Here is a 25,472-nt window from a genome sequence, read left to right on the forward strand (position 1 = left end):
TTTGTGGATTTATTCCAGCAATCTACACATAAGGATGACTGACACATGTTGGATGGGTGGGTAATGAAGGGGGTTTGATAAAAAAAAAAAAATTGTAAAATGGAAATGTCCTGTTTTGTCAATTTGAAGAAAAAAATAATAATAAGTATGAATAAGTATGAATCATAAAAAAAGTATTGTTGTTTTTAGTCTTTGTACATGACATTTTCATCAAATCTCAACAAGTGGAATATCACCCATGAGTGAAACTATGTAAAAATAAGATAATATAATAATTAAATATTTTAAATTGATTAAATATCGTTTCAACATTGTTCAGCAGGCCTAATATATCTGATCTGGTGGTCATGTGATCTGAGGTGGAGTTGAAATGTGGTTTTGAGACATGCTCTTCCCCCTTTAAAAGGATCTGCACACTTTTTTAGTGTTAATCCTGATCGGTGCACAGCTGTGCTTTGCGGTATGTTTACAGAGAAACTAAAATAGAAAGTTTGCAAAGACAGTACTGAAGAGAGATTAGACAGAGACATTCAACATGAAACTCAACAAGTTTTCTGATGGACAGAATTAACAAGGCAAGTTACTCTCCAATTACCTAGTACACATCAGACATTTAGTTCAATGCAAACTTAAAAATATCTTTATTTAGTATTATAATGACATCTGTTTCTCTTTCTAAGATTTGATTATGCACATACAATGATGAGCAACAATCTTCAAAACTTCTCCAATGCGTCACCGACCAGCATGTCGAAAAATACCCAGCAAGACTGCCAGATGGACAACACCAGCTTGCAGGTTCCCCTGGCTATTTTGTATGCACTCTTCTTCCTGTTTGGGTTTGCTGGGAACCTGCTTGCTCTTTGGGTGTTTCTGCGAGTACATCCAAAGAAAAACTCTGTTCGTATTTTTCTTATTAACTTGGCTCTGGCTGACTTACTTCTTATGATATGCCTGCCTTTCCGGGTGGTGTACCATTCCAACCATGACCAGTGGGTGCTGCCGTCATTACTGTGCAGGATAGTGGGAAACATCTTTTACATGAACATGTACATTAGTATAGTCTTACTGGGCTTCATAAGTGTAGACCGTTACTTGAAGTTCCAGAGGGCATCCTGTAGGCGGGTCTTTCAGCAGAGCCGGTGGAGTGTACTTCTCTGCTGTGTCATCTGGACTGTGTCACTTGCAGCAGTTACGCCATTTATTGTCCAGACTCCAGAGAATGGTAAACCCCAACAGTGCTTCCAATATAAAAAACTGCAAACATCCAAATGGAAAGCCTATTTCAACTTTGCCATTGTGGGTATATTTTGGGTGGTCTTTGGTGCATTGGTAATCTCCTATGGAAGGATCGGAATGAAGCTCCTTACAGCCTCCAGAAAGAAACCAGATTTCCCAAACGCAGCCAAGTATAACAAAACAGCATGGAAATCCTTCTTCGTGCTCTTCCTCTTCACAATATGTTTTGTGCCCTACCACTCAGTGAGGATTTTCTATATTATGTCACAGATGGAAAATGGCACATCTTGCAACAGGATAAATGTGTTGGATAAAACCAATGAAGTAGTTTTACTACTATCTGCACTTAATAGCTGTCTGGATCCAGTTATGTACTTTTTGTTGTGTAGTTCTATTCGGAAAGTGATGCTGAAAATCATCTGTAATTGCTTCTGTCAGCAAATCACCAGAGGACTGATCAGTTCTAGTGAAACTCCCAAAGAACAGCCAAATATTAGTGTAGTTGTGCCTATGACAGACACCCAGGAGGACAAAACATCAAAAACAACAAAGACGGAGTATGAGGTGCAATGAGAGTTCTTTAAACATATGAACCATGTCCAAAGGCACAGCAAAGTTAAAGGTAAACATAATTATATGTTGTGAACAGTGTGAAGTGTATTTGTGGATTTCCTTTTGTTACCATCAAAAACACTACTTTTATAAAAAAAATAAAATAGTTATTTTAATGTACACTACCGTTCAAAAGTTAGGGGTCAATACGATTTCTGTTTTTTTTTTTCAAAGAAATTAATACTTTTCTTCAGAAAGGACACATTAAATTGATCAAAAGTGACAGTAAATACATTTATAATACTGCAAAATATTTATTTTTTAATTAAATGCTTTTCTCTTGAACTTTTAAAGAATCTTGAAAACAATTAATCATGGTTTGCACAAAAATGTGAAGCAGCACAACTGTTTTCAACTGTGATAATAATCATAAATGTTTCTTGGGCATCAAAAAATCATATTAGAATGATTTCTGAAGGATCATGTGACACTGAAGCCTGGAGTAATGATGCTGAAAATTCAGCTATGATCACAGGAATAAATTGCACTTTACTATATATTCACATAGAGAACAGCTGTTTTACATTGAAATAATATTTCACAATATTAACTGGGTTTGTTTTGTATGTTTAATCAAATAAATGCAGCCTTGGTGAGCAGAAGAGACTTCTTTTCAAAACATTAAAAATCTTACCGACCCCAAACTTTTGAACAGCAGTGTATTTTACAAAAAAGATCAAACAAAAAATAGTTACACTTTACAACAAGGTTCAATAATTTAACATTGTTAATTGCATCATTAACTAACAATGAACAAAACAAAATTAAAAGAAAGGTTAGTTAAATAATAAAAACATTTGTAAAATAATAAAAACATTTGTAATTACTAAATTAAAAATTATTTTTTAAGTGAACTAGTGTTCATTGTTAATTCATTTTTGTTCATTATACATGATTCATTTGAATTTATGCAGCTTGAAATGTTACAAATGTATTAGTATTAGGGCTGTCGATTTAACGTGTTAATTGAATTAGTTATAAAAAAATTACGTGAATGTAATGATTAGCACATTTAACTCACCCGCCCCGCCCCCAGAACTATGTAGGTCAGTTGATTGGTAACAAACATAAAGCTGAGCAACAACTCACTATATTATGTAGCCTACAGGAAGTCGTTAGAATGGCCTTCATTTCAGATTTCAAGATTTCGAGAGCAATATCACACAAGTGTTTTTTTTGTCCGAATAGCACTAGTGCAAATGTGATATTGATTTTATTCAACAGTTCAATAAATAAGAAGTTAATATTGTGTGATATTTTAGACACAATATTATATATTTTTGCTCAATTTTGCCAATGAAAATATTACTATAAAGCCAGAGCAGAACTTTTATGCATCTCCGAACAACACACAAGAGTGTTTAGTTTCTGAATGAATCTGTGTTTTGAGCGAATCAATTGGGTGAAGCCGATGCAATGTCCCCTTATTAAGAGAGCCATTTTACGCCATTCCTGAATGAAGCAGCCGTTTAGACGAATCAAATGAATGAATCAATGACTGAATGACTTGCTCATTTAGACATTTACCACCACCTACTGGCAGTTTTACTTTCTTATTTAGAGTTTCACTTCATGAAAAAAAAATATAATTTCATATTTTGGGGACAGTTTGCCGAAAAAATTATATTTTATTCATTTACATTTACTCACCCTTGCGTCATTTCAAAACTGTATGATTTTCTTTCTTTTGCGGAACATAAATGAAGATATTTTGAAGAATGTTGGTAAACAAAACTGCTTTGGGGTGTAATATATCTTAATACCAATTCAGATGCAGCTTCTGAAAAAATCATGGTCCTTTTAGCCTAAAAGTTAACGTCTAATAAATTCTATGTTAAATCAAATAAAACATATGTTTCTAAAGCTACTTTTTGTAATGTCTGTTTGATGCATTTTCTGATTTAACACAATAATAACTTCAAATGTTTTTGGGGGGTAATTTCTCAGCCAAATTTGATTTGCCATTAATTAGATTAATTAAACGGCACATTGTGTAATTAATTAGATTTAAAAAATGTTTCGCTATAAAAATTAGTATATATAAAAATTACATTAAGCTAAGATTAATGAATGATGTACAAGCATTGTTTATGTAAGTGATAATGTACCCCCCGCTTCACGTCGGGGTCCTGATCACCCTGTCTGGGTTTATTCTGAGATAATAACCGGCTGGATGTACATTATTCCGCTTATTTCACGGCTACTTGCCACATAAGTAAATAATTAGACACAATTTATTGATCTGAGTCTAAATATTTTATTAGGTCTTTAAACGCAAAGCTTCCGCGGAGAGAGCAGTTGGTAGCACGGCAAGTTCAAACTAGACGGACAATTAAGAGATACGTTACAGTCATACCACTTATTACACAGCATTTCACAACATAAAAAAATATGGGAATAGAGAAATTGGTATGAGATAAAACTGTTTTAAAATTGTACCCGTTTGTTTTATCTCATAATCCAACAGTGTACAAAACAATAGTCCCAAAATGGCAGCAGCTGCGTTTGTATGAAACAAGAGAGAGCGAGTCCACGATACTGGAATCCATAAATAAATAACTGCATAAAATATTGATTTGACTGAGTTTTAATATTTTATTAGCTCACCAAACGCAAAATTTCCACAAATATTTTTTTTTCCTAGCAAGCGTATAGCGCTGCTGACTTCCGTAACCCGGATGAGCCTGTGTTATTTGTTTTCAGCGGTTGTTATCATGGAATAACTTACTGCTGGATAGCGCGATTGAGCAATCAGAATCAAGTTTTCCACAGAGCCATGTAATGTTAGTTAATGATACCTAATGCATCAATTAAGGTTTACAAACTGAATGTTATTGTAAAGTGTTAGGTAATATTAATCCATTTAATCCATTTGCACTGCTTCATAATGAGTATAACAAATAAAACAAGCATTTAATTAAATGATTTAGATTATTTAATTTAATGGTGTTATGTTTTATAATTTCACGACTTTTAAGATATGTCTAAGCAGTGGGCTTTTAAAATTCCTCATGTGAATACATACTTAATAGTACTAGTTATGAAAACAATACTAGTTACCATACATCCAAATACATATTTTATGTACTGTAATAACAGCTGGGATCATTTAATAACTGCATCCACTGTGTATAGTGTGTTAAAACAGGAGAAACCTTGTATAAGAATAGTAATTCAATATTGTAAGAATTGAAAAATTATAAAATGCCGGGTAGTCTGGTTGAGGAACGACCACTCCCCGAGAAGACAAAGGACCCTTCTCGAAATTCCCCCATGTTGTCTGTCTCTCACGCTGAGATCACTATATATTCACCCAAAAATCTATATTGTTTAATGTGAATAATTATCATACAGTATTATACATGTTTGGTATCATTTGAAATGTCTCAGTGTGACTGGTACAAATGTCTCATTCTCAAAGAAGTAAATTAAAAGGCCCATTGTTAGCAAATGTTTCTATGTGAAAGAAGTTTCTGTCTACAGGTGCTGGTCATATAATTCGAATATCGTCAAAAAGTTGATTTCAGTAATTCCATTCAAAAAGTGAAATTTGGATATTATATTCATTCATTACACACATACTGATATATTTCAAGTGTTCATTCCTTATAATTTTGATGATTATAACTGACAACTAATGAAAACCCCAAAATCAGTATCAGAAAATTAGAATATTGCGAAAAGGTTCAATATTGAAGACACCTGGTGCCACACTCTAATCAGCTAATAAACTCAAAACACCTGCAAAGGCCTTTAAATGGTCTCTCAGTCTAGTTCTGTAGGCTACACAATCATGAGGAAGACTGCTGACTTTATAGCTGTCCAAAAGACGACCACTGACATCTTGCACAAGGAGGGCAAGACACAAAAGATCATTGCTAAAGAGGATGGGTGTTCACAGAGCTCTGTGTCCAATTACATTAATAGAGAGGCTAAGGGAAGGAAAATATGTGGTAGAAAAAAAGTGTACACTCAATAGGGATAATCACACCCTGGAGAGGATTGTGAAACAAAACCCATTCAAAAATGTGGGGGAGATTCACAAAGAGTGTACTGCAACTGGAGTCAGTGCTTCAAGAACGATACTCGGTTACTAACGTAACATCGGTTCTCTCTAGAAGAGGGAACGAGTATTGCGTAAACTAGCTTACGCTACGGGTAAAGTCATCTTTGCTCGAGATATTGACGCCAAAAATTATCCTTAATTTTGTATTTATTGTCAACGCAGTGCAGCAGCTAGCAGACCTTGATCAGGCATATTGCGTGCTCATTGGTTGCCCTGCGGACACTGCTGCAACCTACCAGTGAGCCTCGTGCGTGACGTCATGTCCAATGAGGGCGCTTCGCGCCCCTACGCGTCATAGCCCGCCGAAACGGCGTATAAAAGGCAGGCTCGTAGGTTGTCTCACTGATTTCATCATCTTCAGCGAAGCTCTCCGCATAGCTGGACTCTGAGAGAAGCCTTCGCCTTTGAATCAGCGACTAGCAAGCAGAGGAAAGCTCCTGAAGAAGCCGGTCGAGAGATCAGTTTCCTTATTAGGTCAACATATGATGTTCTCCCATCACCGCAGAACCTAAACCTCTGGGTAGGAGAGGATCCCTCTTGTCCTTTGTGTTCATCACCTGCCACATTAAGGCACATTTTGACAGGATTTAAAGTGGCTCTTAGCCAGGGTCGGTTTTCTTGGCGCCATGACCAAGTATTGCGATGTTTGGCTTTAGCATTGGAAGGCAAGTGTAGTATGACCAATAAGTTGCCGCCTGTTCTAGCAAAACATTACACGCAGAAGACAATATTCCTCCGCCCAGGCGAGCAACCACCAAGAAAAGGTGCTAACACCAATTCTTGCCCAGGACAACTGGAAGCTGCTAGGGACTGGAAGATGCTGGCTGATCTTGATCAACGGCTTATTTTTCCCCCTGAGATTGCCACCACTAACCTACGACCAGATATTGTTTTGTGGTCTGGATCAGCATGCATTGTTCAACTGATAGAGTTAACAGTGCCATGGGAGGATGCGGTAGATGAGGCATATGAGAGGAAGAAATCGGGTATGCTCATCTGGCCACTGAAGCAGAACACCGAGGATGGAGAGTCCAGGTTTATCCAGTGGAAGTGGGTTGTCGAGGTTTTGTGGCACACTCTACAACCCGGTTCCTCAGAGACGTCGGATTCAGTGGCCAAGAGTTGCATCGCACAGTAAAGAACTTATCTGAAGCAGCAGAAAGGAGCAGCAACTGGCTGTGGTTGAGACGGAAAGATTCTAGCTGGCTGTGTACAGGCCGCCATGCTACGGTTTTGTAGTTTTCTTGAAAACTTGAAGAGTCTGTTGGTTTATTTGTATGGGTTGTATAGTATTTACATTCATTACGTTCCTGTGTATATTGCGTGAATGACGGGTGGTTGGGCAGATATTGTGTTTTGCGGTAGGTGGTATGCCATACGGAACCGTTGCCACTGAAACTGCATATTAACGCACTAGTGGGGCTCGACAGCCTTAGTCAAACGGGTTGGCGCATATGGTTGGGTTGCGGAGAGATTGTGGTTAGGTCTCAGCAGCAAGAGGGAAGTAGAGGTCAGTAAGCTGGGCTGAGTTGAGTGGGGGACGGAGGGGGGTGACTCTGGGACGCCAGAGTCACTGTCGAGCCCTCTTGAGGAGTCGTGTGCTAGTCGATGAAACACTGAGGACGGAAGGTGCCCACTTGAAGACCCTAGAGATGTTCTCTACTCCACTCAATCCAGAGGGTTGTTATGGGGGGACCGCACTGTGGTTGCAGCCGTTGTGTGTGCTGACGCGCAATACACTGCAGCTATTAACACCAGACAGAAGGAAATTCACGTCACCAGATGGAAAGAAGCGTAAATGGATGGAGAAGCATAGGTTACTGTAAAGCTACGTCTTAGTTGGTGATTATCTTGGCGAAAGCCGAGTACAAATCAGCATGAAGTTTTAACACCTATTCTTGTGTAATGGAAATCATTTATATATGAATGTCAAGAATTCAGAAGTGTATATATTTATATAGCCTACATTACACTACACAGAAATAATATACAATTAAATTATACTTATTTTAAATGTATTGTGCAGGATAGGTATAAAAAAAATATAGGCTTTTAAATATCTTTCAGTGCGCAAAACCATGAATGCTTCAAATCAGAGCGCACAAAGCGCGTATGCGCATCGCGGGTGCAGAATGATGTGCTCAAAGCAACATGGAGTCACAGTGTGCAGCGTTGCGCTTTTATTGTGCGTTTGATGCCGATTCATAATCCTTGTGCTAATAGGTAGGTTGTCGTTTAAAAACAGCAACAAACATAATATACAAATACACAAAATAAAGTAATTTTATGCAAATCCACAGCCTTTTATCTACAGATCAAGTACTATAATGTGAATATATCATATTGGAGAGAGTTTTACCATGCATCCTGCTGTAACCGGATGAGGCGCGCGCGCAGTTTGAATACTGAATGGAGAATGATTGACAGCCGCAGAGGAGGGAAAACGAGTTTCCGTAAACTTTAATTTAGTGATGTAAATAGACTTCTGTCCCTCACATTAAGCTATGGAATGGCTTCAGATGACTTTGTGAAAAAAGCATGAGTCGCCGAAAAGCGCGCTGTTTGCATCCCGGTATATATATATATATATATATATATATATATATATATATATATATCAAGCGTGCCGCACAAGCCCTGAAAAGTGAAGCCAAAGCGTCTCGATTGCCCCCCGGTGACTGGTCCTAGTATAGGTCATAAACCCCGCCTCCCCATGTTATTCAACGGGACATGAGACCAACTAAACAATTAAATTACACTTCACATATCTTTTTTCCAAAGATAGTTTCTGTCATTTACTGTAGTTTTTATCACGCTGATGTAAGTTCAAGTGTTTGTTTTTAAAATAAGTTTGTTTTTAGTTAGTTATTTGATGCTATAAAAACGGTGCTGTGGCGTCATGATTGACAGGTTCTCTGAGCGAAGTAGTCACTGAAGCACCAACAGACTTCGGGGATCTTCGGAGGACTGAGGAGATTGTATTTATTTTAACAAGCCTCTTGTCGTACTGCAATCAACAGACATAAAAATTGGAGCAGAACGGAGGAACGGAGCAGACATAGGCCACTTAAAAAAAGTGCAGGTACTACTAGGAGAGTGCATTCAGCGAGAGTGAGGACGGGGCGTTGATTTAACGGCTTTACTTCCTGCTCACTACTATGCAGGTCTAGTCCTGAGATTGCAACTGCGCAGACTCAAGTCCCAAGATGTCAGCGCCATATCGGGACACTGGCGGCTTCACTTCTCACCAATGGAAGAGAGCGAAGGGGCGTCATCCATCTTTTTTTATAATCTATGATATATATATATATATATATATATATATATATATAATTAAACTGATACAATGTCATATACTATCATAGACAGTAAAAGAAATGGACACAGCGACCCCCTTGATTTCAACGGAGAAAACTGAAGCCCGATTAGAGCACTCACTTCCTGATGGTTGAGCGTACTGCGCAGGCTCAAACTGAGCTTGACAACAGTCTGACAGTTGAAAATCTTCAAGTAGCTGTGCCAAGACAAATGTGAATCACCTAATTCCTCAAAAACGCAGAAATATTTTGTCCCATTGCTTTTATGGACTCTCTATCTATGGGCTTATCCCTTGACTTTATGCCTCTATGTCCTCCCGATTGCCTCATAGACAGTAAAAGATTGCTTGCGAGCTTCTCCTCCTGTCTATAGGGTAATTTCTCTAAAGTGCGACAGACTATTTTTACAAAAATGGCTTCTACGGGGTCATAACGTAAGATACAAAGTAATGGAGCCTTTTATACATTGTGGTGTTTCTTTAGAAATAAATAATGGACAAATGAAGTCTTTGGACGCTTCAGATGTAAAGTTATTCGCTGTCAAAGTGATGCCAATATGAATGGGAGTCAATGGAATGCTAACCGCAGGTGAACTTCTGCTACAATGGCGGCTCCCGCGAGGCTTCAGTTTCCGGTTGATGGATTACCCCCTTGTATATTATATATTAGACCACATCATGAGAAATGCATCAGGGGTTTAACATGCAGAAAGAGTATCACAGATCTTTGGGTGCCCCCTAGTGATAAAACACTGAGAAAGGCACAATAAGGAAGGGAGGGTAGGACTTCACAAAAAGGTGGCTTATTTGTGCTAAAAATGGAAAAGAATGAAATGCTTGCACAAAAAGATTGATAATTTATGTCACATGGTCTTATTACATTTATGTATTAATATTAACTATATGGTTAAAAATGCTACTATTATATCACAGATGAATAGGAAACTGCCACATACAATTTGCGTCCAGGATGTGGTCAGAAGAGAAGCTACACAGTTCCTTTATGTGAAGCACATTTGAAGAGCACACCCCAACCACAAACAGCTTACACTCGCACAAGATTCTAAGACTAAAACATTACGGACATGAGTATCGTACAATGCCATGCAAAGAAATAAGCATCATGTCTGTGCAAAGTGGCAGAGCAATCTATCCCTCAGGAGTCAATGATTCAGACAACAATCAAAGGTACTGTATACTGATTTGCTTCATTACTCAATGGAGAGGTTAAAACTCCAGTCTGAACAATAATAATTTTTAATAAGAATTTTCTTGCATTGATAATGGAGTACCAAATCCAGTGACATCTGCAAACGAGGGCTTTTAGACCTTTTCTTAGAACTAAGCTTTTTTGCAATCGTTTAAACCAACTGGTCACAATATTATTTTAGTGCAAGACTCCAGTATTAGGGAGCCAATGGAAAAACATTTAGTGGCTGAAAGCGCATTAGTTAATTGAGTGCATAGTCTCTCACTTTGGTTTTTAACAAATCACTGATGGGTTTTGTGATGATGAGGCTATGAATGAATATATGGAAACATACATATACTAGACATTTTTAGTTTGTGTGTGTGTATATATATAGTTTATATTTGGTACTATATTATCGATAACTGACGAAAATAAATGTCAATTTATCCTTTCCTATCAAATATTGCACTGCAAATATCAATAACAGCTTTAAGTTGTCAGTGGTATAAGTATGTATCTGAGGTGTGTCCATATATATATTTTATATATATATATATAAAATATACCACCGATCAAAAGTTTGGAATCAATACGATTTTTAATGTATATATACACACAGACTGACATGTTGAGTAAAAGGATAACTGAGCTGAGTTGCTTTTTTCCTTCCAGAGATAAGAAGCTATGAGTTCCCGGTTTTCATTTTCTTCCTCTCTTTATTTCTTTAGCACATGCACGATACAACCTGAAGAAAGCAATGAAACCATCTTGCCTTGGCTCTATCTTTTTTTGGCTGTCCTGGGCCTTCCAACCAATGGAATAGTCTTGGTGGATCTTTGGAGATCAGAGAGGACACCCACTGTCATCTTCAATTTGAATATAATTGTGTCAGACCTGCTGATTTGCTGCAGTTTTTTCTTCAGGATAGCCTACTACAAAGAGAACATCAATTGGCTATCTGGAACTCCAGCCTGCAATGCAGTAGAGCTGATAAATTTTTCTTGCTTCTACATTAACCTCTATTGCAACATGAGCTTCCTTTTGTGGACCAGCATCAATCGCTATGCCACGGTGGTAAAACCAGGCTACGCTTTCTTTCAGATCTTTAAACATACTCGGTCTAGTTGGATCCTCTGCTTTTCTACCTGGTCGGTTATCACCGCAGTCGTCGGCACTAGCATGGGATTTAAACTGGGTCTACAAATCAACGGGACCTGCTTTGACCAAGTTGTCAACAGTTACATTCTTTATCGAGATCAATTCAAAACTATCCACTGTGTTGGTGTTTCAGCATTCTTTTTCATTTTGTGCTTGATGTTAGTCAGCTATAGCCTTCTGGTCTTCCATTTGCAGAAGGTAAGGGGAGCTAGATTTGGACCCGGAGGAACTCTAAAGGTTCGCAGAAAGATCCTGGCCTCAGTCATAATGTTTGTCCTATGCTTCTTACCCTACCATGTGCAAAGGATCGTCTTATTAACATCAAAGAATGAAAACTGTCAGGCAAAATACAGGATAAAAACAAACACCATCTTCATTGCAGCTCTTAGCAGTTGCCTGCATCCCATCCTCCAGCTGGTGTTTCATTTGCGCTGCTGTCGGGCAAATCGCAACACCAGGGTCAAACCCAAACCTGAAGCCTCCAAGAGCCTGGACACACCTCAGATACATACTATACATGTGACCGAAAACATTGAAGAACCGCAGAAAAATGGAACTGAATGAAGCCACCAACCAACACAGTTTTGAAGAATTTGGTTTTGCAACTTTGTATTTCCTGTATGATGCATTCCGCAAACTGTGAAACATGCTAACCTTAGGGAGCTGTGTTATCACAACCATTACTAATGGACAGAAGCAAAACTTGCGGCCAATTTACATGGTACAGTGGTACCTCCTCTTTTTTCACATGCTTTTTTCACAGTATACATACAAAAACAGTCCTTGTTGGCTATAGTGGAGCAACCTTCTTGGTATCAATGGCAACTAAACTATTGTTCCAGTAAGGCTGAAATTGTGTTAATATTCTGCGTGTTATAAAGTCAGAATTGCGAGATATAAACACAATTGCGAGAAATAAACTCTTTTAAATTTTTTCTCAGAATTGTGAGATATAAAGTCCAATTCTGAGGAAAAAAAGACTGATGGACTGATTGCGAGTTTATATCTTACAATTCTGACTTCATAACACACAATTCTGACTTTATATCACGTAGTTCTGACTTTATAACTCGCAATTACGTCTTTATATCACGCAATTCTGACTTAACTTGCAATTGCGAGATGTCTGAAAAAAGTCAGAATTGTGAGATAAAAATGCACAATAACCTTTTTTATAGCATGCTTATGCTTTTGTATTTAATCATTTTTAGTAATAAATATTCTAGGCACACAATATGTACTTTGCATGGTCAAAATGCATCCATAAAATAAATAAATAAATAAATAAATATCAAAGTGATTTTAGCACTTGTTTTGAATAGTCGTTCAACTGCAATGTGTCTACACAACCCCAAGGGGTCGTGAGGGGACCATAAAAAATCCCTGACAGGTATTTTAGTTAGAAGTATTCAGTAAGCCAGTTTACAGTAGAACTTCCTCTTAGGCAAAAAACACTACTATAGCAGCTACAGTATATGACAGTTAAAAACCTACATATCAACTAAAGTTGAGAAAAAGTTCAGATGATACCACAAGGTCTTGTATTCCTGCATGTTATGCAAATTGACAATTCTATAAAAATTGGAGTTTATGAGCTACTCCGTAAAGCAATGATTAAATAATAAAAAGCACCTTTTATAGACTCAAAGCAGAATTTCTACAAAGGCAAGTGTCTCTGTGAGAGGAACCTTGCAAAGGAGAACTGAGTATACATCATTCGTGCTCAAACCGTCATTTCCTTTAGACAGCAAGTCTAGGGACAAAGAAAGCCGTTCACAGACGCCTGTATAAAGTATATAGAGGGGTAAGTGTGTTATATTGCTTACAGTATGTTTTCTATTCTTACCTGTAAAATGTTTGATTAATTATTTGTTTAAATTATTTTTCCTTAATAATTAAAAATGTTCAAATAATCTATTTAACATAGCTAATTAACAAATTATTTGAGCCTCAGTTAGGGCTATATAAATGGCTCATTCATTCATTGCCTAAATTATCATGATACAATTTTTCATATCAGTCTATATCGATAATTAGCACAATTTTTGCTCCTATGTGAAAGTTGTAGAAACCAGATCGTTAATTGATGTTTTAAACCACCCTTTATGGTCAGAACATCACAAACACTTCACGTTTTTGAATTCTTCAAACTTTTCCAGTCATTTTTCATAAACAAAATAAATATCTTAATAGAAAAAAAATTATTTCTTTGTGTCTGCATGTTCAAACAAGTGAAGTTGTTTCAATTAATTAATGTGTTGCCTGATTTTGATGAAACATATCTTTGCACAATTTACAGTGCAGGCTGCAATATTAATAATATTACATGTTTTATCTCTTAGAAATGGACATTTGTAGTAGCTTAAGTTAGGATACAGAAATTAGTTTGTTAACAAAAACAGTAACACCTGTAAAAATGTGTAACAACCTAATTTTTATATGGTAAAATTTAAATATTATGACTGCGTTTTATTAAAAGTAACGATTGGTCTTCTACAGTAGCATGACCCTGGTAAAATCTAACTATGGTTTCTATGGTATTTGTGTGAAAAACAGTAGCCTAAATAAATACATTTATTATAAATGCACGCTATAGTATAATCACAAAAATACTGTAATTACATTTCATTACTCCTTTAATATTATCAATATTAACACATTTCTGCCACAATACCATGGTGCAGTTAGTGTTAATTGTAAATCCATGGTAAATAATGGAGATTTGATGATTGAAAATGTATCTGACTGTATCAGCACAGTTTTATCTGGCTTTAAAATAGATTAAATTATCGTTTTATCGAGGAAAATTGTATTGCGATAATTATCATTATCGTTTTATCACCAAGCCCTAGCATTAGTTTGACCAAAACTGTAAAGCAAAAGCAATGAGATTTTAATTATAATAACTTATATCAAATACTGAGACAAATTATATACAATTGAAACACCTATTTTGTGGTTAAATGTGGATGCTGTGAAACACTGTGAAATTCATGCGCATTTTACTGCTGGATCATGCCAATAACTATGAACTAATGACTATAGAATGTCTGCCAACATTACCCTGGTATGTTGACTAAAACTAAAAAAAATAAAAGCTATGGTGTTAGGGCAGTGGTTCTCAAACCTATTTGGACGCTCTCCCCTTTAAACCTTTAAAAAAATCTGGAATCGCTCAGTAAAGGCAGAGCACAAACCCCAATTCATCAGAGGTTTTAGCTTCTGCAATTGGGTAGAATATTTACAGGAATGCAAGTGACTTCTATAAATACAGAAGATAGAAAGCACAGGTTTATCATAAGTGTCATCATTTTCACTCACTTGTATAAATAATACAACCATTTAATTGTTCGCAATGATATAACTATTTAAATAATTAAAATTATTTTCTTCCTCAGCTGTTGGGAATCTCTTTCTTTTTGCGAGAGCTCAATGGCAAATAGTTCACATGCTGAACACAACATTTCTTACCTGTGCCAAACAACCACTACAAGTGTAGTTCTGCCCATTATCTACACCATCATGTCTCTCACTGGCCTGCCTGGGAATGCCATTTCTCTTTGGGTGTTCATGCACAAAATTGCCATCAAAACGTCCACACATATCTACCTGATAAATCTAGGGATCTCAAACTTGTTGCTCTGCCTCACCATGCCATTCCAGGCTGCATACTACTTGTTTGGGACCACATGGGACCAACACAACACTATGTGCCAAATGGCAATAAATGGTCTTACTCCAGTGATCCATATCAACATCTGCATTGGCGTGATGATATTGAGCTGGGTGGCGCTCAGTCGCTTTGCCTCACTAATTCAACATTCGCATGCAGACCGACCAAGCCGGTGGCTCAGAGTTCTTCCCGGAGCCTTCTTTTGTCGAAAACGGCAAGCAAAACTGGCCTATGCACTGTGCCTAATCACCTGGGCTATTGTGGCCATAGCAGTCACATCCTTTGTGGTGCTGTACTCGATCAGGGCTGGAAGCGTGAAGGATGGTGACGGAGATGGAGTGTGTTACAGTGTAGCGGTGGAGGTTGGAGGGGAAGGATCTCACGTCTTCGCGCTAGTGGCTGTTTCATTGTTCTTCGTCTTCTTCCTGTTGGTCTTAAGCGCATACATGGCAGTGATCAGGCACATCTGGAGGTCCAAGAAAAGCACGATCATCTCTGACAGGCAGCGAGTCTATGCAAGAGTGTTTCGGAATATCGTTGTCATTAAGGTCGTGCTGGTGGTCTGTCTCCTGCCGTATCACATCTATAAGGCCATCTTCGTTAATATTGTCAATGAGCAGTCTTGGACTACATTAGCCACAAAAGATGCTTGCCATCCACTGTCTATGTACGTGGAGGTAAAGAGCATCCTCCTCTGTTTAGCATCTCTGCGATGTAGCACAGACCCCATCATGTACTTCCTGCTGGACAAGACGTTCCGTAACCATGCGCTTAGCCTGATGAGATTACACGCTAATGCAAACGACAGTCAGTCATCAAAGTCTAATGGTGGACAGTTATCTCAGGCAACAACTGGGTGTCTTTAGACATTACTTGAGAGAACTGTACGCTGACACAAAGGAGTCTCATTGTGAGCGATGTTCTCTAACAGCTGTACAATGTTTGGCCGCACACACCAATAAGAAAGCGAAAGTGAATGGGCATCTCTTCAACTGGATTACTTCCACATGTCCATTGTTCTTCAGTATTGACCTAAAGCTGTGAGAACTCTTGTTTGGAATTACACAGTGCTGAGAAATGCTTAATAATAGAGGATTTATGGGCAGGCGCACTGTGTAACCCAATGCAAACAAGTAATATTTCAAGTTGAAATTCCTATAAAATCATTTTGAAAAGCAACTACAAATCAGAGAAGAATTCATCTGATGCTTCCATTCTCACACCAGTTTGAATTGCTTGAGTACCTTTTATTAGCTATACAAAAACAAAAATGCTGTCATCATTTACTTACCTTAAAGTCATTTTAAACCTGAATTACCTTTTTCCTTCTGTGGTAGACAAAAGATGATATTTTGAAAAAGGTCTTCTTTTATTTTTTTGTCCATGTCCTGGTGACATATTCCAGACTCCAATTATTTAGTCCGCTTAAACCCCATCCCTTTCTTAAAACCGACTACAAACTTGCATTCAGATCTGTCCTCAATTCAATCAACAATGAATGCATTGAACATAGTGCCCACCCTACATGGTAGGGTTACTGTTTCACTCGGATTTACATCACAACACAGGAGAACAGATCTGTTGCTACTTCTGTTTCATCACAACATAAAGGAAGTATGTCAAACAAGTTTGAAAAGACATCGGGGTTAGTAAATGACAGCAGAATTTTGTTTTGAGTGTGTGTGCGTTTACTATCCCTTTAATGTGATTTCTTGCACATTTACAGCATGCCACATTAACTTTTAATGACTGTACTCACATTTCAGGTTGTTTTTCAAACATGTTGTTATAGATCTTGTCCATGTATGACTACATGTTTTTTTATTTGTTACATTACATATACATACTTTCCTGTTTCCATTTACATGCTGGTTATTGTGATCAGTGTTACAAGCTTAACATTAGTTCCCATTAGTTGTGCAAACAGAGAATGTGTGCTTGCAAACAGTGCCTTTATATTTTTGCAGCACTCATATGACTGTCATTGGTAATGATGCATGATGGACTAGGTATCCATTTATGTTTCTGATAGAAGCAGCATTAAAAACCATCACTTCATAGACCGTAAATATTAAAGTCTCTCAGGAGCTTCAAAGTCTGCATCATTACTCCTATAAAAGAGCAAGATTATAGTTGCCTATTTTGCTTGTGTGCTGTCAATCTAATCTCAGCAAGATAGCTGGCTCTATTAACCATTTTGTCAGAATATAGTCCATCAAATTAAAGGGCAAACTGTATCTAAAAAATCTGAAAGTTAAAAGGAAATAATTTGCTTGGTGTAGCACCATATCAATGGTACATATGATAAACATACAGAGCAATTCATAAAGAGCAATGTTAATGTATAATCAAGATTATTAAGAAAACCCCTGAAAACTCTGCCAAGAAACCAGTCTCTGCTGAGAAATTGCTGACTTGTGAACACTGCACTTTAAACTGCTGTTAAGTTCCTGTCTTATTCAAACTAAGCTGAATGTGACTAAGTGCTCTGCTTAGAATATAAATATCCTGTTTCCAGATGATTTGTGAAGATTTCTGACTTCTGTAGAGTTACATCATTGTAGATTACGAAAAAAACAACCAAGGATTTGACGTAAATTATGACACACTGACCTCAGTCATCAAGATCATATCTGTTCTAATAAGATCTCATTGCCCTGCAGCGGTAGGTTTGTATTTCTCTTAGATATCACATTCTGAAGGTCTGATTTTATCTAGCCAATCACATATATAAAGCCAATACATATACTATACTCTGTCTAAAGTTTATTAGAGTTTGTCTTTGCATTATTCTTAACACAGTTTAATTAAACCAGTGATTATTAAGTCTGATCAATTGCCAATATTATTATTTAGGTTGGAAAACATATTTTGAGCAGTAAAATAAATGTATCGCAGGGTATTTTCATGTTTAACCTTTTAAATGTTGTCACAATTCTTAGGTTTTAGGTTTTGTATTCCATAGCCTTTTTCATGTCTGCCAAATTCAAATATTGAGAATAAAGTTGTTAAAAAAACATGCATATTTCTTCAATATCAACCAAATTTACTGATTTTTATATCATCTTTCATTAACAGAAGCACATCTGAAGCTTTTTTCCTAAGAATCTGTGAGCATACATTAGTTGATCTTCATATTTTCATTTTTTAGGCTGAGATGTGACTCCGCTGCATTTGGATCTTGTAGTCGATTTTGGATCAACTGATCGTCATAACCCTATATTAGTTTCATGTTTAATTCCCACTTATTGACAGCTGCAGACTGTTTATAAGAAAAGAGAACATCCCTTTAGAAGCAGTTTATGGCAATGTGTAATTTTAGGATTTTAAATGACACATTTTTAAAATCACAGGAGGGAGGCTACAAAAGTGTGTAAATCGCAAAGCCGTCAGTGTGTAAAAAAGGGGTTTACTAGTTATCTGAAGCACTAAGACACCACTGAGCTTACCTTCACATCCCGGTGAATGATGTTGTTGTCATGGCAATACCGTAACGCCTCTAGGATCTGTCTCATGTAGTGACTAAAGAAATAGAGAAGAGAGGAGGGTGGGAAAGAGAGAAACCCATTATAATATGAATGGAAAGACAGTGGGAGCTAGGTTTGAAACTATATGATGGTGAGTAAATTATGACAGAAATTTCTTTTTGGGGGAAATTTTATCTTTTTTAACAGAGAACACAGTCTACAACTTTAAGGAGAGCACAGGAACAGGAAATGGATGAAACTGTCCTTAGAGCTGTTTACCTGGCTACTGCCTCACTGTAAACAAAACCAGCGTCTGCTCTCTTCACAATCTCAAAGCAGAGATCTGCTCCATCCATACTGAAAGACAGAACAAGACAAGAAACTATATATCAGCAATATATAAAGTCAAATACTGGCACTATCAGTTCTAAGGTCCGTTTATGATTTAACTTTACAGGAAATAAATACAAATCTTTAAAATACTGGTGAAAAAACAAATTTTCTCTGTGACCCCGCCTACACTGAAATGTCATTTGCCCCAAATCCCACCATAGATCTATAATTAAACATCAAGGTTGATCTCAAAAACTTTTGCAACTTTCAGTGTGGGAAGACACATTTATTGCAAAAAATGTCTTAAGTGTGATTTTTGTTTCTAAAGGCAAAACCAGAGCGGCATGCTGGTAGTTGCCCAATATCTCTGAGGACAAACTGAACTATAAACCTGAGTCAATTGTGGCCAATTTCAGAAATGAACACATTTCTGATTTAAATATTTTCCCAACGCTTTAACAATAAGATCGTGTTGTTTCCAGAGGGCAGCAGAGCTCTGGAAGCTCCTGCTTTTGTGTCGGCTCGTGTCTCTTAGGCCTTTAAAGAAAATCCCTTGAGAGGCAGCTGCGCTTCTCCAGATAAGAACTCACACTTCATGAAAGTTATTCGAGAAAAGCTTGGCACTTCAGATAAGCATATGAGCATTTAGCATTTGCAGAATTCAAAAGCTCACCCTAGTCCACAAAACTGCTGAGAGAGACAGGCTCTCAGACACAGGCTCCTCTGGACAGAAAACAGGATGTTCATGTCTTGTTTTGAGATGCTTTTTAGAGTTCACTGACCAAACCTCACCACAATATGCTTCTATATAACCTTCTAAACATCGGTACTTTCACACACTAATCTAGACAGATGTGTTGGACTCATATGTGTTACAATAAAAATAAAAAAACGGCACTGCATTTGGATTTCTTGTGTACATGAGTACATGTGTTAAGATTGTTGATGTTATATTTCCCGATGCTATAAATCCAACATTTAAATTAAAAATGTTTGATTGCATTTGGGAGTTTATGTGAACAAAGAATAAATGGAATAATAAAACAAGTGCAGATTTACTCAGAATGAAGGACTTACAACTCAAAGACCATGTAGAGCATGCCATCAGAGCTGTAGGTCTCCAGAAGCTCGACTATGTGAGGATGTTTCAGCATGTGGCAGATGCTCGCTTCCCTCTTCAGATCTACAGGAAGATAAAGAGGCGAATTTCAGTTTAAAATCAAGTCACTTTCAGGAAATGTAATTTTGTACCAACCAATTTATTATTTTTAGCAACATTAAAATACACTTATCCAAAGGTTTGGTAACAATGCTAAATGTAAGCATAATGAATGATCTTGTTTCTATGTTTATTATCTGTAATATCCCAATTTAATAAAAAAACCTGTCAACCTCAGCACCACTTATAAAACTAGTTTGCACAATTAGCAAAAATATGCGCAAGTGCACAATTAGACATCTGTGCTGAGAGAACTGCATAGTCAACCCCACACACAGCGCTGCTCTTCTCAAGTGTAATTAAAACGGTTGGCATTCAACAATAACAGCAAAAAGAAAACTGTAAAACCTGTTGTTTTACAACACTTGTGCAGTGTGAATCCTTTCAAGCCTGGCTGAGAAAAGCAATGCATGATAAAAGTATTTTGCATGTGTAAACCTTTGCATGGATCTCCCACGACAAAACTTTTAAATGTGCTTTTATACTGTAGTGGTAAGATCTCTGTTTTACAGTCACACTTCCACTTCTTAATTTACACTTTCTGGTGCTGAAAGATTCATTTAAATAAAGCATTTCACAGTAAATCCCACCATCAAACACTTGGAGAGGCTGTGGAGCTACAAAAGCAACAAATGGTTTGTGTTACAATTTATGCATGAAATTAGCATGTGAAAGCTTTAGTTAACATATTTATTCATGCTTTAATAATAATTTAAAAGCTAAAGCATCAATGTTCTCCAGCTCATCCAACACAAAACAAAACTGTAATTTGTTTGATAGAGACAGAGCAGATAGAACAGGAAATGAGCATCTCAGCTATCGAACTGCTAACCACAAAGCCATGAGTCGGAATAACACTATGCATCACAATATGTGCATGCAAGCTCCTCGCTCTTTCATGAAACTCCTCTGCGTTCTTTCAAACTTCCAAGATCAGGAAAGGCGGGAGGACTTTCCTCTATTTGTTTCATCAGCTGTGACCCAGTTGGCAAACCGTAGCCTTCAGGAGTGGGGAAATACCTCTTACTGTAGGCTATATCATTGCAGATTACAGTGCAGCTACATTACACAGACCAGAGAACATGACGGAAACTTTATGATGTGTGAGGTTAGCATGTTAATGGTGTGCAACAAAATCTAGACCACTCTCATTATAATCACCCAAGTAACACTTAAATCAACATCTGCTCAGTTGAGGAACATCTCCCCTGCTGTCAGCAACAACAAAAAGTAATAGTGGTCCATCCTTGAGACCCAACATCGATCAGCCCAGAGGCTTGTTACTGATCAGCCATAAAACAGACACTCATCTGCGTGATATACAGTATGCAGACTACAGCATGGGTCTTCTTTATTCAAACCATCAGACATTATGAGACTTTAAATTCTGAGAACCAATGAAGTAAAAGCACTTTTTACAGGGAAAAAATAAGGCCCATAATAAGAGCCATAAAATAAATTGTTTTTATGATACTTGACGTTCACTGTTCCACTCAAACAGACTTTTTGTCTTCAACTTGAAATGTTTTGCTTACCAACAGTGCTTGTGAAAAAGTGAGTTATGGTTTCCAACTAAAGCTGAACAACCGGTTTCAACATCAACAATATTCAGATGTGTCTTGAGCAGCAAATCAGCATATTATAATGATTTCTGAAGGATCATGTGACTGAAGACTGGAGTAATGGCTGCTGAAATTCAGCTTTGCATTACAGAAATAAACTAGAATGTACATTTCTAGAAGAAAATGTGAAGTGGTACTTGCAGTGGCAAAACTAGCCACTCGGTTGCTAGGGTGTGGTACATGATTGCATACGAGCCAATAAACATGAATGTACTATGTTCTGGTGCTGAGATATGGCTTATTCGTGTTGTTCAGGTAGTTGCTAGGTGGTTGCTAGGGTGTTCTGAGTGGTTGCTATGCGGTTGCTAAGGTGTTTTGGGTGGTTGCTAGGGCATTGCTAGGGTGTTCTGGGTGGTTGCTAGGCGGTTGCTAGAGTGTTTTGAGTGGTTTTAGGCGGTTGCTAGGGTATTCTGGGTGGTTGCTAGGGCATTGCTAGGGTGTTCTGGGTGGTTGCTAAGACGTTGCTAGGCGGTTGCTAGGGTATTCTGGGTGGTTGGTAGGGCATTGCTAGGCGGTTGCTAGGGTGTTCTGGGTGGTTGCTAGGCAGTTGCTAGGGTGTTCTGGGGGGTTGCTATGGTGTTGCTAGGTGGTTGCTAGGGTATTTAGGGTGGTTGCTAGGGCGTTGCTAGGGTGTTCTAGGTGGTTGCTATGGTGTTGCTGAGCGGTTGCTAGGGTATTCTGGGTGGTTGCTAGGGTGTTGCTAGGCGGTTGCTATGGTGTTCTGGGTGGTTGCTATGGTGTTGCTAGGTGGTTGCTAGGGTATTCAGGGTGGTTGCTAGGGCATTGCTAGGCGGTTGCTTGGGTATTCTAGATAGTTGCTAGGGCATTGCTAGGGTGTTCTGGGTGGTTGCTAGGCGGTTGCTAGGGTGTTCTGGGTGGTTGCTATGGTGTTGCTAGGCAATTGCTAGGGTATTTTGGGTGGTTGCTAGCGTGTTCTGGGCAGTTGCTAAGGTATTCTGGGCGGTTGCTATGGTGTTACTAGGTGGTTGGTAGTTGTCACAGATGGTTACTATTGGAGTTCTTAACACTTTCTTGGCATGATTTACCACTTACCTAATCGCTATTAGCATGTAGCTATTCACAGCTAGCATGTGTAGCATGTTGGAAGCCCTGTTTACTAGCATGAGTGAAAAGAGCCAAACCACATCTCTATACGATGTTCTGATGCAGAGATATAGGTCTTGCAAAATGGTTGCTAGGGTACTCTGTTTGGATGCTAGTGAATGGCTTGGCAGCTGCCAGTCTTCAAAGTCCAAAGGTTGCTTGTCAGTATGAATGATATAAACCAAGTCCCATGCCTCTGTGACACTCAGAATGGAAGATATCCCTCTATAGATTTTAGTTGCTAAGGTGCTCGACAATGGTTGCTAGGGAGGGGCTAGGAAGTGTTGAGGGGATTCATGATTGGCTGTGTGCTGCCCCGAGTCAAACGAGACCACCCTTGTGTTTCTATGACACTTCTATCCGTAGATATTCTTTTGATCTCTTTCAATGGAAGTCTATGGAACTTGTTGCTAAGGTGCTCTAAATGGTTGCTAGGGCGTGGCTTAATAGCTTCACAATGATCCTGAGAGACTGATTGGTCATCTGAGTAAGATGAGGCCGTCCCCTTGTCTCTATGACACTGTGATCCAGAGCTATGTTCAATACAAAATCCCTATGCAATGTGACCATAGTAAGTCAATGGGGCAACTTTGGGCAGCTCCTGCCCCCCAGGGGTGCAACTTTTACCCCATTGTGAGGTATGTTCTTACAGAGCCTTTCAGCCTCTTCAAATGTGGCAAATCACACGTTTCTGTGAAATCTGTTTTCTGAGCTATGACTCGTCAAAATTTGTTGTAATGTTAAGTCTATTGGATTTTTTGGGGCGCTTTTTTGCCCATGGGGCAATTACCGTACCCCCGATCTCTTAGAAAAGATGTAGCACACCTCTCCTCAATAGGCCGCACGATTTGACGCCTCACTCAGGGGTCTATGATGTCAGCATGTATTTATTATAACATAGTAACAGATAGTTACTATAGAGTTATTATAGAGTTCTTAAAATCTTTATTAATGAGTGCCTTTGGTATGGCACGAGGCCGCCTATGGCTTACGGTTGCTAGGGTGCTGTAATTGGTTGCTAGGTTGAGGCTATGAAGATTTTAGACCATTACTTATTGGCTGCTTGATAATATAAATCCTCTGAGGGAGAGAGAGAGGGAGAGAAACGCAGGGGTGTCTGGCCCTTTGTGTCTGTGTGTGTGGAAAAAGTCGGTTGGGATTTGAATTCTGAACATTCCGCAATGTTAAGCCAATGGGATTTTTTTGGCCGCTTTTTCGTCCGCTGTGCGAACATTGTCCACCCGATCGCTTAGGTGTACCCTTACGCGCCAAACTTTGTCCAGAATAATAATAAGAAGAATAATAATAATAAGTATACAGAAGAACACTAGTGATGCCTTGCCTTTGGCAAGCACCACTGATAATAAGTATGCACAATAACAATAGTGATGCCTTGCATTTAGCCATTTTAAATTGTAATAATATTTCACAATATATTTTGTTTTGTTATAAATAGGCTAATGTTATACATGCAGTGAATATAATCAATACGCGTTGAGCCACATTTGTGTGGCTATAATGTTTAAGATTTCTTTAAATGAAAATGAAGAGGGCAGAGTGGTGTTTTATTACACATTTCATTTTATTGTTGCCTAAAATGTACATACAGAGATAACCGGAGTAGCTGAGTTAGCTGAGTGACGCTTCCAAGAACGCGGTGTTCCATTTGCAGAATTACCGGACTCGCGTTCTCGTGAGTCATTCTCCTGAGTCGGACTTGGCAAGTCCAAACTTTGCGTACTTGGTATTGAGAAACGCCTAATGTCGGCACTTGTCTTCTTGTGACAAACAGCCACATGCCGAGAATCAAGAACAAGATCTGCTGTATGTCATCCATTGTTGTTTACTATCGCTTTCTTGTTTGTGTGAAAATGACGTTGATCGCTTCTTTCCAGCATGAGCTACACCACGCCTATCAAGCATGGTCCTGCTGGCGGTGGAAACGCAAGCCGGATCAGGGTTTACCGTCCCGAATCGTACCGTACCGCAAGGCTCGGTGGAAACAAGCCATAAGGGAGTCTACCCTGGGACATTCCCACGAGTATTGGTGACTACAAGTGGCCAAATTTCTCACAACACACTCGGCGGCACATGCATATGACCCTCAGTGAAGTACAGAAGATTTTACGGCTTCTCTGGTGAGGGCTAACTGAGGTGCAGTAATAAAACATCCAGCAGGGGCTGAGCTGACAGCAGACGTCCAGCACCTGAACAATCCCTCTCATGACAGATAAACACAAACACACTCACACTGCTGACCTTCTGCTGTCCCCCTGGACTCAGGCGTGCTTTATCTTGCACAATGCACTGTGGGTGAGAATGTGCATTTTGAAGTGATGGGCAGTGAATCATGACAAACCTGCGGTCTAGTTGTTAGAACAAGTGCTGTAACACGTTGAACCGTGGTGCTAATATGGATGACAAGAATTCAGATCTGGCTTGCAACTTTCTCCTGTTCCCTGCTCTTCTCC

General features: G+C 38.4%; 4 protein-coding genes across 54 annotated transcripts in view; 2 read left to right on the top strand and 2 right to left on the bottom strand.

Annotated features, from left to right (window-relative positions):
• rpl8 (ribosomal protein L8) overlaps positions 1-25,472 on the bottom strand; it is a 113,261-nt gene that overhangs the window by 76,495 nt on the left and 11,294 nt on the right. The gene's annotated exons all lie outside the window — the stretch shown is intronic.
• caska (calcium/calmodulin-dependent serine protein kinase a) overlaps positions 1-25,472 on the bottom strand; it is a 224,112-nt gene that overhangs the window by 35,940 nt on the left and 162,700 nt on the right. For all 50 annotated transcript variants that reach the window (XM_077215443.1, XM_077215438.1, XM_077215433.1 and 47 more), the window contains exons 3-5: positions 20,134-20,239; positions 19,003-19,080; positions 18,706-18,778 (exon numbers count right to left, since the gene is read on the bottom strand). In XM_077215443.1, the coding sequence (XP_077071558.1) occupies positions 18,706-18,778; positions 19,003-19,080; positions 20,134-20,239 (257 nt within the window). The remainder of the gene's footprint in view (positions 1-18,705; positions 18,779-19,002; positions 19,081-20,133; positions 20,240-25,472) is intronic.
• Positions 449-12,883, top strand: LOC143723289 (putative G-protein coupled receptor 34). Of its 2 annotated transcripts, XM_077215462.1 has the most exons (3): positions 449-575; positions 681-1,861; positions 11,154-11,268. In XM_077215462.1, the coding sequence occupies exon 2, from the start codon at positions 700-702 to the stop codon at positions 1,810-1,812; it is 1,113 nt and encodes a 370-aa protein (XP_077071577.1). In that variant the 5' UTR covers positions 449-575; positions 681-699; the 3' UTR covers positions 1,813-1,861; positions 11,154-11,268. The 2 variants fall into 2 exon arrangements, with proteins under 2 accessions (XP_077071577.1, XP_077071578.1); XM_077215463.1 differs by lacking the exons at positions 449-575; positions 681-1,861 and adding an exon at positions 10,264-10,421 and having other exon boundaries at positions 11,154-12,883.
• Positions 13,325-18,273, top strand: gpr82 (G protein-coupled receptor 82). The gene is made up of 2 exons (XM_077215464.1): positions 13,325-13,387; positions 14,982-18,273. The coding sequence occupies exon 2, from the start codon at positions 15,016-15,018 to the stop codon at positions 16,120-16,122; it is 1,107 nt and encodes a 368-aa protein (XP_077071579.1). The 5' UTR covers positions 13,325-13,387; positions 14,982-15,015; the 3' UTR covers positions 16,123-18,273.

This window comes from Siphateles boraxobius, unplaced genomic scaffold (assembly GCF_051911475.1).
Source record: "Siphateles boraxobius isolate OS27281-9 unplaced genomic scaffold, OSU_SipBor_1 7, whole genome shotgun sequence".
NCBI classification, from domain to species: Eukaryota; Metazoa; Chordata; class Actinopteri; order Cypriniformes; family Leuciscidae; genus Siphateles; species Siphateles boraxobius.